Source organism: Nelumbo nucifera, chromosome 3 (genome assembly GCF_055504915.1).
Source record: "Nelumbo nucifera cultivar China Antique chromosome 3, China Antique-T2T, whole genome shotgun sequence".
NCBI classification, from domain to species: Eukaryota; Viridiplantae; Streptophyta; class Magnoliopsida; order Proteales; family Nelumbonaceae; genus Nelumbo; species Nelumbo nucifera.
This window is the reverse complement of record NC_142651.1, coordinates 105,304,335-105,318,022: the sequence shown is the minus strand read 5'-3', so window position 1 is coordinate 105,318,022 and position 13,688 is coordinate 105,304,335. Positions and strand designations below refer to the sequence as shown.

General features: G+C 41.0%; 1 protein-coding gene across 1 annotated transcript; it reads left to right on the top strand.

The window, feature by feature from the left end:
- The first annotated feature begins 3,034 nt into the window (after positions 1 to 3,034).
- On the top strand, positions 3,035 to 5,433 carry LOC104598850 (uncharacterized). Its single transcript, XM_010261099.3, has 3 exons — positions 3,035 to 3,567; positions 3,683 to 4,051; positions 4,670 to 5,433. The coding sequence occupies exons 1-3, from the start codon at positions 3,165 to 3,167 to the stop codon at positions 5,035 to 5,037; spliced, it is 1,140 nt and encodes a 379-aa protein (XP_010259401.1). The 5' UTR covers positions 3,035 to 3,164; the 3' UTR covers positions 5,038 to 5,433.
- The last annotated feature ends 8,255 nt before the right edge of the window (positions 5,434 to 13,688 follow it).

Here is a 13,688-nt window from a genome sequence, read left to right as displayed (position 1 = left end):
TATAATCCGTAGCCAGGACCTCGAACTGGTTCTCGACGAGTGGGATCTTGAACTGTGAAGGCCAAGGTGATGCAGGTCTGGTTGGTTGAGAGTCCCCCGACCTGACTACATGCTGCGAGGTGGGGGAATGCCTTGTCTTTCCCTCCCGCGGGATGAGGCCTGACTCCCAAGAGGGTTCTGAGTTTGGGAGGTCTCTCCCCGGCGAGAGGGTTGCTCGCTGCGACGGCGGGGCTCAGCCTGCTGCGCAGTAGGGTATCGAGGAGGAACTTGTTGCTGGTTCCGAGGCAGTGATGGAAACTGCTACTGGTACTGTTGCTCATGGACGTAGTGCAGCATCTGTTGCTAGTACAACTGAAGCTGCTGGACTTGCTGCCTTTGAGCTTGCATAGCTCGCATGCAGTGTATCAGGTCATCCAGCTAGTTCTGTCCAGCCACCGGGGGAACGGACGGTTCTACAAAGGATGCATCTACTGCGGGGGGGAGTGGAGCATTTACCGGCGCCATGATTTAGGGCACATTCAGAGTAGGGACTCCATCCGCAGAGAGGGGTACGGTGAACTGACCGATGCATACCGTTGGGGTTTGGGGTTGCCCCCAGGAGGAAGCCATGGAAACTTGCCTGAAATTGCTTGGTGAGATAGGCTTTTCGAAGCGGTTCCCACAGACGGCGCCAATTGATGGTGTGCAATCCGGTCACTCCTGTTTGGTGATGACTGTGCTCCTAGCTGGCGATGGACGGAGTACCTGTGAAGAAGAAGGATCCTCGGGGGAATACTCAGATGCTTAAGTTAGTACTCGAGTTGGAAGCTGGGAGAAGAAGAAGAGAGTTGTAGAGAAAATAGGAGGGCTAAGAGTGAGGATCACGCCACTCCCCTCTCTCTTGGGGATCTGGGCCCTTATATACTAATCTTCTGACATATCAGGTGTAACCGCCTCCGAATCCCTACAGCGGCGATTTGCTGTCAGATAACGGCTTGGCGTGGCTGGCCGTTACCTGTCAGAGCTGAGCTGTCGGGCAAAGGTGGTCGCTGTAGAGTACGGCCCTACTAGACAAGAAACGACCTTCAGTGATGGTAGGCACGACGCCGCCAGGCGAGAGACGTGGGTGCAGTCTGGCAGGTACAGTTATCAGGCGACGAATCTCCTATGATACGCTGAGCTGCTTTGTCGCAAGCTACCTTACACCGAGCTACTGGTGATGCGTCGAGGTGGATCTCTTAAGTAGCCTAAGTTTGGGCGGGAGCAAGCTGATCCCAATTAGGGGGCTGACAAGCTCATCCCGAGGTGTCTTCAGCTCAGGATGCTCCCTACTTGGGAGAGTCTTAGCTCGGTTCGTCGGAGTATCATCTTGCCGCAAGTTGCCACTTTGGGCGAGCTATTAAGCTAAGTTGTACCAAGCTCGTTATGCTGAGTTATCACTTATATCAGGTTATGTCCACGTGTCCCCTTATTATGAGGTCGGGCCGAATCACCCTCTATTAGTAGCATTAGTCAACTTTAAAACATTAAAGATACACTTAGTTAAACCATTAATCAACTTTATCCTTATGAGAACTGGTCCGACCATGAGGTACAAGTCTGACAACCGTAAATATATAATGATAATGTCTTTCCTTGTATTATGCAAAGCTCCTATATATTACAACTTCACCCATCTTGGTGATGATAAGCAGCTTCACCTATGTAACATTGAAACACATGATCGATCTTAAAACGAAGGTTTCAACCTTCAACCCAGGTGGTCTCCACACAGGAGACAGGCACAGAACAACACGAACCTTCTTCTTATGATTGTAAATAACTGAATCGAGGAATGCTATCAGCAATCAGTTGGTGTAACTCTTTGTTCTCCTAGTCCGGGACCTACCTCGCCCATAAAATACATGTTCCCGTTATGTCCGTAAAGCAAAGAACACAAAGAGTTGCATCAACTCGTTGTTTGTTTGCATTCCTGGATTGAATAAGCTAAGAATCACGTCACATTTGAGGATTGGCTACCAGTGTATCAAGTCATGAAATAACAGAAGGATGTATCATTCCAGATGAAAATGAAGTACGAAGTGGAAGCAACCGAATGGAGACATGAACCGATGAAGATCAGGCGATGGGTTGGCTTCAGATAGGTGTTGTTCCGAAAGCAGAATTAAATTAAGTGAGAAATTTTACTAAGTTGTTGAATTAAAGCAGGTTCCACCCAGCTTCCTCCTCACACTCAAAGCCCTAAATGTCCTTCGCAAACGGGGCATTCCCCTAACTGCAAGGAAAGCGCTGCCGTTGTCCGGCTCGACTGGGATCCCATGGTGCACTCGTTTTCGAAAGGTGCAGTACTACGTACTTAGTACTTAGTCATCGCCGGAGGGTCAGGTCAGCTGGGTCCAGCACTCTTTGTCATTTGGTTTGTCCACTTGTGGAATTTTCATGGGAAAAAAATTAATTTTAACCCAAAAAAGAAAATGAAGGAAACATGGGGCCACGTGGCTAAGTCTAGGGGCCGTTTGATAACGGCTGAATTTGCAGAACTGAATTGCTTATTGGATGAGCTCAGATTGCAACTTACATAAGTTTCACATCTAAGGGTAGTCTAACAAATTTGAGTATTGTCATAGTTTAAGTGAGTCCTGTGTTACTGTTAATTAAGATCTGGATTAATTTATGTGGGTCTCATGTAACCGAAGGGTGATTTTCTGTTGAAGTGTTAACAAGTTGATCTTTTGTTCTAAAAAAACGTTAAAGTTTACCAAACTCAGGTGTGATTATTTCGATCTTTATTAAGGTGAAATCAAACTGATTTAGTTGTTGAATAGTATTTTGGGATGACTCTTACCCATTGGAGTTATGAACTGTAAGCAATTTTTTTTTTTTTTTCTGTGGATAAACCATAAGCAATTCAGTGCAGCCATTTCAGCTCAGCTGTTATCAACCTCCGAACGGTGTGAGTGTGACGCCATGTATGCTTTATCTCTTTATTTATTTTTTCCTATTTTAAATCTCTCTCTCTCTCGTCTGCTTCTCCGTATACCAAGGAAAAGTCCATAATGTTAACCTTATATATAGGCCTCTGGAGAACCAATAAATGCAAGCAACCACCCAGTAATCCAGTATCGTTGCAGAGCTTAAAGTAAAACATCCTCACTCTCGCACTCCCCCCCAACTCCCCGAAAAAGATGAGGAACCACATTTCCTTCAGCGACGAAGATGAGAACGAGTCATCAAAGTCGCCCTTCTGCTGGTGGAGATCAGCCGAGCACTTCAATGACCAGGGCCAGCTCAAGCTCGACCTCTCAAACCTCTCCAACCTCACTCCCAGAGTCAAAGTCCTTAGAGAAATGGAGAGACTCGCCTTAATTGCCCCCGAAGGTCTCGACGACCTCCGACATAAGCTTCTCGCCTACCGTTCTGGCGATTTTTGGCTACCCATAGGCGGAATCAAGAAGGAAAACATGGATGTTCCCTCAGTTGTCACGATTCTCTTGGTGGGCTTCTCCGGTTCCGGGAAAAGCTCCCTCGTAAACCTTTTGTATAGCGTTCTGGGTCGCTCAGGACTGATTCCTTTTGCTCATACCTCCGGTAAGCTCTCCGAGAGTGAAATTTGGATCACTCTCTCCTTTATTTCGAGCTTCCATTTGGTGTCAGACTGACGTGTTTTTTTTTTTTTTAATTATTATCGGTATTTTCTTGTTAGGAAACACTTCGAATTACACTACTACGTTCTTGGAAGAACACAATGTGCTGAGGTCGCTGCGTAGTGGGTTCTGCGTGTATGATTCGAGGGGTTTGGACTACAATGGGGTGGATGAGAGTCTGGAGCGGTTGTCGGGGTGGTTGGCTGATGGGGTTCACCATCACCAGCTCTGTCAAAAGTCAGCAGACGAGGAGTCAAAGCCATTAATTGGGTCCATGGCATCACCATCGAAGTTCACCAGGAGAAGAGTAAACTGTGTCATGGTGGTGGCGAACATTGCAGAGATCTACCAAGCATTGAAGAAAGGCGACCTAAAGCCAATGGAAGCGACGAAAACTCTCTTCAACTGTCCAGCTATAAGGAAATGCAGTAAGCTACTCTCCTCATCTTTGTTTTTTTTTCTCTTCTCTTGGGTCTCTTGTCGATAACTTGGTGCATGCATCTTCGGTGCAGTCATCGCAGCAAACGTAGATGAGAACTCATACATTAATTAACTACTAAAAAATGATGATCACAACTAGCTACACTTTCTCTGCTTCATTGGGATCTTCCAATCTAATAACAACTCTTAGTGCAACTCCTTCATTCAAATAAGGAGTCCCCTTCCTCGACTATATATCCCCATTAACGTGAGCCAGTAGGAAGGATCATTGGTCCCAATTAACTTTCTCGGATTGTGTACGTATAGTTTGACCCCTGTAACTTGTAGCCCATGCAATTCCATGCAGCCATGCAAACTCTCTGTGATCAATACTGATGCATTCTCGACCTAGCCATGCATGAAAACACTCTCTGGTACGTACATATTTTGCCAAGTTGCGACAGAGTTAACAGTTAACAACGAGAGCGGCTTTATAGAGTCTTATGTTTTCCATGCTAAAAGCTCTTAATCTGTGACTAGACGACAAGCTCTGGCAAGTGCTTCTATATGTGTGATGCATGTAAATGATTCCATCTCCATCCTGTCGTGTGTGGTGGTGGATGCAGATGAGAACCCAATCCTGATATTGACGCATGGCGACAAGCTATCCCCCGAGGAGAGGATCGACGGGCGGGTGAAGATCTGCAAGTTTCTGGGGATATCAGAGACGACGGGGACCTACGATATTGTGTGCCTGACCGAGCACGGCTTCCTCCCAGATGAAGCGGACCCCATCACTGCTTATGCTCTGACGGAGGCGATGTACAGGGCGTTGATCCTGTCGGACAGGACTCACCCTCCGAAGAGAAGCGTCAAAGACTGGGTGGAGTTGCTGGTGTCATGGCTCATGTGCTCCATCGCTGCAATCTTTGCTCTCCTGGCTTATTTCTTCTCCAAACTCGGTCGCAAGGACAATAAACTCAAACTCATGTGAAAGTGAGATCGAGATCAACCAAACCAGACCAAAATAGGAAAGGAAAGGTGGCTTAATTTAGTCCCGTTTTAGAGAGTATAGACTATAGACTATAATTAAGATGGTGTCCTAATCTAGTATTATCCCTGGCCTCTCTTTTTCTTTTTAAGCTGCTGGTTCGGTCGAGCTTGAATCGAGTTATCGACTTCAATTCACAAATGCAGTCGTGTTCGGTCTTTCTATCTCTATCCCTGGTACGTTAGGTTCGTGATGATCCTATTTTCCGGCAGGACACCCTTTAAATTAGTAAGTCGCAGGATGTTTACAACTATGTCATCGCTAGCTCTCCGGTCCTTAATCGGAGTAGCAGCTAGCATGTACTTTCTTCTTTATTCAATAAAATTTCAATTTAGTGAAGCATTTGATTCTCTTTTCTTTTCTTTTTTTGTGATGTTTGTGTATGTGGGTGCTCGGGATACCTCCATTTTGCTCCATTTCTGTCTATCTGATCAAGAAAAGTTCAAATAAAAAGAAATGGAGAATGATATAAAAGGAGCTGTATGGACCTGGTTTCACATAAGGGCTGCCCCGTGTCAATTTGGTCCAATCCGATCCGGTCCAATATGAATCCATTACAAATAATTTGACCAGGTCCAGTCAAATCCGATGAATACTTTGGACCATTTTGGATCAGTCCAATCTGTGACCAAAACTTCAAATTGGTTTCAATTTAGATTTGTTACAATCCAAATCTGGTCTGGTCCAATTAAATATGTATCTATTATGTATGGTCTATATTCAATCCAATCCAATAAATACTGTGGACCATTAAGTATGGACTGGTCTAATTCAATATGTTTTCTTGATTCTTCTAATATTTATTCGATTTTGATTTGGATGGATCCGATCTAGAGCCAGTCCATTGACTCCATGGACTCCGGTCTGTTACAAATAAGAAATGTACAGCAGGCTAATAGACTCGATCAGTGAGTCCGGGTTGCTGATTGTGTTTCATTGTCATTGCCTGTTGTAAGTCTTGTTTGTGGGAGATCCTAAGTACCCTACATGTTCTATGTGTTCTGATATACATGCCAAAAGTCCAAATATAAGAAAATTAATAAAAAGTAATTTTGAAGAAAGAGATAAATTACAAAGATATCAATATATATGACTATACAAATTAGAATTTGATTGAAAAAATAAATTTAATTTATGGACAATGTATGGTTTTGGTTATTTAAAACTTTATATAAAACATTGTAATATTCCAAAGCCTCATAGCTGAACTAGTTTGCGAGGATCGTTTCAATTGGTAGGACCCTTTTCCCTTCTTTTTTTACCTTAATTAAGGCTGTTTTGGTTTGAAACAAAAATGTAGGAAAAGGAAGGAAATGGTAGGGAAACCTGTGCATTTGTAAAAGATACAAACATGGCCTGCATGGAAAAACTTGGTTGGAAAGTTCTCAACAACAAGATAACCTATGAGTAAAAGTGGATAAAGGGTAATAATTAAGAAAAAAAAAACAATTTCTTTCACTCAATCCCTAAAAAAGTAATCTCTATATCTTGGAAAGGAACTCTTGAGAGGAGGATCTGGTCATGAAAGGTATCAAATGGAGTATTCGAAATGGAAGTGACATCATTTTTTGGGTTGACACAATTGTAATGAAAATGTGTCCACTATTCAAATACATAAGAGCAAATGACTTAAACAACATAAGTTGGAATTTATCCCTTACAGAAAACTTAATCCCTCAAAATGTAACAAACAAAACTAAAGTTCTATATATATATATATATATATATTTTCTTGAATTTTCCTAAGTGTGCGTTTGTTTGAGGTGTAAAATCAAACCGGGGTAAACTTTACACCCCGATTTGATTTTGCAGGTGTTTGGGTAGAGTGTATATTTATACCTTAAATCGGTGCAAAACTCTATTCCGAAATTCTTTTACATTGATAACCGATGTAAAAATACATCAAAATTATCGATGTAAAACTTACTCGTTTCTACTGTCGAAGTAAATCTCCTCTCACTCTAACATCTCTTTTCTCCATTTTTCCATTTGCTCTATCTCTTGCCAGTGTCGCTACTTCTTTGTGCAATATCCAATACGGGATTCTATTCTCTCCCAAACCAATGAACAGAAAAAAGTCGTAGAAGCAGTACCAAAGACAGATTGGAGAAATCTGAACTAGGCGAATCCCTCAGATTGCTACTCCTTTGTCTCCTCAACAATCCATTCATCGCTAGATTCAGTGGAAGAAAACTCTAGATTCATGCCCTCCTTAGAGCAGAAAAATGATTGTAGTGTCAAACTCTTCCAAACCAATGAACAAAAAAAAGGTCGGAGAAAAAAAAATCTCAACTTTTACTTATTCTCTCCTCTACCTTCTCCTCATCTCCTCTGTTTTCGCTTTCTCTCCCACTCTACTTTTATTCTCTTTCTTCTCTGCTCTAATCTCATCCTTTTTAGTTCTTCACTCCTCGCGAAACCCACTCCGAAGCCGCATTTATGATTAGGATCACTTGCCTACCACTAACTTAATATGGAACGTTAGTACCAACGTTGCAGAAGAATCTATCGTTGGATGTACTGGATAATAAAGAGCTTAGCCCTTGTAGACATAACCGCTACATGTCAAATTCTATCTCCCTTTTCCTCCACCCCAAGCTTGTTCATTTTACTTTCTCCCCCCTCCTCAATATACTGATATTCAATAGCTTTCTTGACGATGCTGACAACAACTCGTCGAATGCAGATATCTCTCCTCTTCCATATGACTTCTCATTGACTACTCCCGGTAACTCAGTTAATTGTAAAAGTTACAAAGGGATTCACATGGGCGAGAAGTGAATGCTTCTCACTGGGAAAATATCAGTCCAAGCCGGTCAAATCCATTATTTCATCTTTAGCTTCAAACATCGATGTGCATTTTAAATAATGACAAAAAAAATTCATCAAAATTTACGCCTTGACAACCAAACACGGTAGGTGTAAATATTGAAAAACAACCGGTTCTAATTTTCATTCATCACTGAACTAGTTCATAATTTCCATAGGTGTAAAATTGAATTTATACCTAAAACAAGCGTAGCCTAAAGTGATAAAAGGGAAAATCTATGCTGCTAGAAAGACATGACATTGGAAGAGCTTTGACCAATCAAAACCCTCTCACCTTATTGGTTTCCACTTTTATGATACTTATTGATTAGTTAAGAGATTTTCTGGTATCTTTTGTCTTTTCAATATCTTAGTTGAACCTGTAATAAAATGTGGTTGGGGTGAATCCCAATGGGCAACTTAATAAAACCTTCTGCCACATGACTTGATACAAATGTGGATGTGGAGAGTAGAAGCCAAATTGGGCTAAAAAACTACATTACGAATCTAAAATCCCAAGGCAAGGTTTTTTTTGGTAACTAAAGAGATAAAATTAAATTACTAAAATGTTGATAAAGTGGGCTATGGAGTGGGCCAGGATTCTTGGGATTAATCCTGCCTACACCAAGGTTGGGGATAAGCTACCCCCATTGTGTATATTAGAGTATATCCAATATACCCAGTTGTGTATATCCTTAGGACTCCATCCTCAGGATAACAATTATCCTTAGAGGTTTAGGATAATTTTTATCCTAATGAGATGAGATCTGTTTGTTATCTTGTTTGTTATCTTTGTTGGTTGTTATCTACGATTCTAGCTAAGATAGAGTTTCCTCTTTGTAGAACTCTTCTGTTATAAATATAGTTCAAGGCCAATGGCCAATTCATTGTGCCCAACCATTATTTGTGTTGTCTGATTTTAACTTGGTATCAGAGCCTTTCCGATCCCATGGCTTCCAGCGGCTACAATTCTGCGTCACAACAATCAACAGGCACGTCAACCTCCAGCAACACAACAGGTTCGAATTCAGTTACCCATAGTGGGATTCATTATCTTCCTATCAAGCTCACCAACGACAACTACTTGCTCTAGAAGGCACAGTTGCTGTAAGTTCTCTACACCAACAGACTGATGGGGTACGTAGATGGTTCTATCATTGCACCTCCTCAGTATATACCAGATCCGACATATGGAAGTCGGATGATTCTCAATCCAGCACATATAGAGTGGTTTGAGAAAGATCAATTGGTCTTATCTTGGATCATTGCGTTGCTCACGGAGAACATGTTCACTCAAGTTGTAGGACATCGATCTTCCCGTGACATCTTGAACGCTCTGCCTAAATCCTTTGCAAATTACTCACAATCCAGGTTGATGCATTGCAGAAGACAATTCAGAGTCTCAAAAAAGGAGGTATGTCTATTTTTGAATATGTCTGAAAAGCTAAATCCATAGCTGATAGCCTTGTAGGTGTTGTAGAACCGATAAAGATGAGTGATTTGATTCTTTATATACTGGTTGGATTAAGACCCGAATATGAATATGTTGTTATTGACATTACTAATAGGTCTGATATAGAGGACCTCGATATTGATGATGTTTTAGGCATTCTTCTTGGCCATGAGGGCTAGTTAGAACAAAATGCTACCACAGTTGATTCACCCCCTACAGCCAATATGGTTAATCTTAAAAATCAAAATCAAAATAATAATCAGTACTCCCCTTCTGGGAACACCCGCGGGAGAGGCAAGGGGCGTGGTTCTTCAGAAAACCGCATGAATAATGGCGGTAAAGGATGTGGAAATACAATTATCTATCAGGTGTGCAATAAGCCGTGACATGGAGTGATTAAATGTTGCCGGCGATATGATCTCAACTACAAGAATGAGGAGGCAGAACCAGCTGCCTACAACAACAATACTACTCCCTCTCAGTCTGCATTCGAACCTGGTACCTGGACAGTGGTGCAACACATCACATGACGCTTGATGTCGACAATCTGCAAACTCAATCTGAATATGGTGGGTCAAATCAAGTCAAAGTTGGTAACGGTTCAGGTTTGGAAATTAAGAATATTGGTTCTTCAATTCTGCATACTGCTACTCATCAATTTTCTTGAAATAATATTTTTCATGTACCGGAGCTCTCCAAAAATTTGTTATCTGTTCAAAAATTTGCTCGGGATAACAAATTATTTTTTGAATTTCATGGTGATTATTTTCTTGTGAAGGATTATATAGGGAACATCTTCCTACGAGGAACCAGTAGAGACGGATTGTATCATTTTCCGGGCAAGGTGATTAATAGAAATCCGTCTTCTGCTTTGATTGACGAAAGTGCTTCTGTTGATGATTGGCACAAACGCCTTGGGCATCCAGCCATGCGAATTGTGAAGCAAGTTGTCACTCAGTTTGGTCTACCTTATAAAGGTCAATTTTGTTTAAGCTCTAATTTACTTTGTGAGTCGTGTCAAGTCAGTAAGAGTCATAGGTTACCTCTTCCCTTGTCTTCTTAAGTTGTTTTTCGTCCACTAGATTTGATATTTTCAGATGTATGGGGACCAGCCCCAATTTTATCTAATGCAGGTTTTCGATATTATGTAATTTTCATTGATGCTTATAGTAGATTTTCTTGGTTATTTCCATTGCAACGGAAATCAAATGTTTTTGATGTATATCCTTTAAATGTCATATTGAAAATCTATTTCATCCCAAAATCAAGGCTCTGCAATCTGATTAGGGTAGAGAATGTCGGAAACTTTCTTCTTACTTGGATTTCGTTGGCATTGCGCATCGACTCGCCTGTCCTCACACACATGAACAGAATGGTTGTATTGAACGGAAACATCGTCATGTCATCGAAGCAACCTTGTCTCTACTGGCTTCCTCATCGTTCCCCTTCTCCCTCTGGGCAGATGCCGCCCTTACAACAGTTTTCTTAATTAATCGGCTTCCTACAGCTACTCTCTTGCACAAGTCTCCATATGAAGTTCTGTTCGGCTCCCCTCCAGATTACAGGTTCCTCAAAATTTTTGGGTGTGCTTGTTATCCACTGCTTCATCCGTACAATTGGCACAAGTTTGATTTTCGTTCCCAGAAATGCATCTTTCTTGGCTACAACGACAAACACAAAGGATATCGTTGTCTAGGGGTGTCCATGAAAAATCGAAAAAATCGAAAAACTGAATCGTAAACTGTGGTTAACCAAACCGATCGGTTTCGGTTCGGAATTTTTGAAAAATCGAAGGACCGGTTCGGTTTTCGATTAACCTATAAAACAACCGACGGTTAACCGAACTGACCGGTATATATATTTATATGTATATTTTATATATACTTTTAATATATGTCACATATTTTCTATGTATTTTATATAAATATATATTCATTATATATAATTTATACTTATATTATACTTATAATGATCTATTTACAAATATATTATATATTTTTAAAATATTTATGATATATTATATATCATTTATTATTTATAATATAATATTATACATATATTTGTATAATATATATTATAAATATAAAAAACTGAAAAACCAAAGAACCGAACCAGTCAAAAACCGAAACCGGTGGATCGGTACCAGTTAACCGGTGGTACCGGTTCGATTTCGATTTGGTGAAATGAAAAAATTGGTACCACCGGTTCGGTTTACAAAAAGGGGCCATGGTTCGTTTACCAAATCGTGGACACCCCTGTTGTAGTCTGCACCTTGAAATTGGGAAAGAATACATCTCCAGACAATTTATCTTTGATGGGCATCATTTCCTAGGATACTCTGCGAGTGCTCCCACCGAATCGGTTCAGCCAACTGGGGTTTATCTGCAACCGCTGCCTGCACCTCTGGTTGCACCTCTGGCTTCCACTACAGATTTCCCAGCTTCCGACTCACTATTACAGGATAATTCAGATCTTCCACCGCCGACTGACAACCCTCACCATTCTTCTCCTGAAGTCGGACCTCGTGGGACCCATCCTATGCAAGACAATCCTGCTGTAATAGTCCCAATTGCTTCTCAACATTCCCGCTAGCATCCTATGGTCACTCGTTCCATGGATGGATCTTGATGTGGCTCATTGTGGCATTAGCAAGTGCACTAGCCGTTCAAGTAGTAAAGTAGTGAATAGAGTATCGTTCCCATGAGGATTTAGGAAACAATTACCAATACTAAATTGCTCACTTCTTATCTGATCAACAACAAATCAAAACTTTATTCAAAAGCTAAAAATCCTAAACTAAAATCCATCTAAATTATTGGCCCAATTACCTTCGATTCAGGTTAGAAGAATAAGCAGTTAATGTTAATCTCAGAATTCAACAATCACCCAAATTGAATCATTCGAATAGATTGTGATTGAGCCTTGGTTTGGTGAAACCCCAAGGTCATGAACAGCCTCTCTCAAGCGCATGTTCATCCTATGCATGAGTGACGGTTCTTCTATCTCTAGCAAGAATCTAATCATTCATGCATGCATTTCTTCAAACACATCTAAGGCATCAATTCAAATCTGAATTGATCACCAACTGAACTGTGCAAGTTAACTCTAACCTTGCTTGCAATTCAGTTCTTGAGTAGTAGATCTGAATTCCTAGAGTCTTTCTCAAGCACTCTAAGAATTCCAAGCTTAAATCAATTTGGCCAATCTGAAAATTTGCAGATCTGAATTCTCTTTCAAGCAATTCAGATCTGAGTTTTGAAAGTTTAATTGGCTAAATTGATCTACAATTAACCCCTGTTCAAGAAACTTCAAGAACAATTCACACCCATTCGAATGAATCAAAAAGAAATTGATCGTTGATCTGAAATTTTACAAACTTAATTACATCAAGAAAGAATGGAAGAGGGAGAAAGAAAAAATTACAACAAGGAAGTTGAATTTGAATCAAAGGAAAATGAAACTAGAATGGAATTATTACAATAGATTTCTGAATCAAAAACCTCCAATTTCGAATTCACCTTCTCTTCTTGCTAGTTTAACTTGAACTCCTTTAGCCTTTCTTCTTCTCTTCCTTGCGCCTAGCCCTTCTTCTCTTCTCTTCTCTTCTCTTCAAGGTGTTCGAACCTCGAGGAGTGGGAGAGCCTTGATCTCAAGCAATTGAACACCTCTCCTCCCTCTAGAGGCCTCCATATATAGATTTTCAAGGGGGCACTTGCCCCTTCTTGAAGCCTCTAGAATGGGGTGTATTACACCCCCTTCTTGAACTTCTAGAGTTCCCTCTTGAAAGCCTTCTAAGGGTTGCCGCCCCTAACTCTTTGGGTTGCTAATTGGGCTGCACTTAAGCTCTCTCTTAGCACATGATAGCTACACTCTAGGCTGCTCTTTTGGGCTGAGAATGGGCCTTCTCTGCTAAGCCGAATTTTACTCTTTGCTAGGCTTTTTTTCTTGGATTTTCTCAAGGAATCAACTTGTACTTCTTGGGCCGAAGTGTGCTTTCTTGCTTCCATAACCGGGTTGGGCTGAATTTGGTCTTTTTGGACCTTCTTTTCTTACCTTTTGCCTTCTTTTTCTTGGATTAATTACCCTGAAATCTTTTCTTAGTATTAAGTTAAATTAGGGCAAAATTAAATAAAACCGGCATAATAATCCATGCAAAGACCTCATAAATTATAGATAAATTGTATGTTCATCAGATCTCTTCCTCCTCGTTCTCATCTCACAACCAGGTATCCCTTACCATAATCACTATTAGTTCAGTCTCGAGATGATACTACAGAACCCTCCAGTTATTCACAAGCAGTTAAATCTGCTCATTGGCGTGATGCCATGACTA

Bases quoted from the DNA above. Each gene is read 5' to 3' on its own strand.
- LOC104598850 (XM_010261099.3), top strand. From the start codon at position 3,165: ATGAGGAACCACATTTCCTTCAGCGACGAAGATGAGAACGAGTCATCA. The intron at 3,568-3,682 runs GTAAGCTCTCCG...TTTTCTTGTTAG, and splicing joins TCCTTTTGCTCATACCTCCG to GAAACACTTCGAATTACACT. The intron at 4,052-4,669 runs GTAAGCTACTCT...TGGTGGATGCAG, and splicing joins TCCAGCTATAAGGAAATGCA to ATGAGAACCCAATCCTGATA.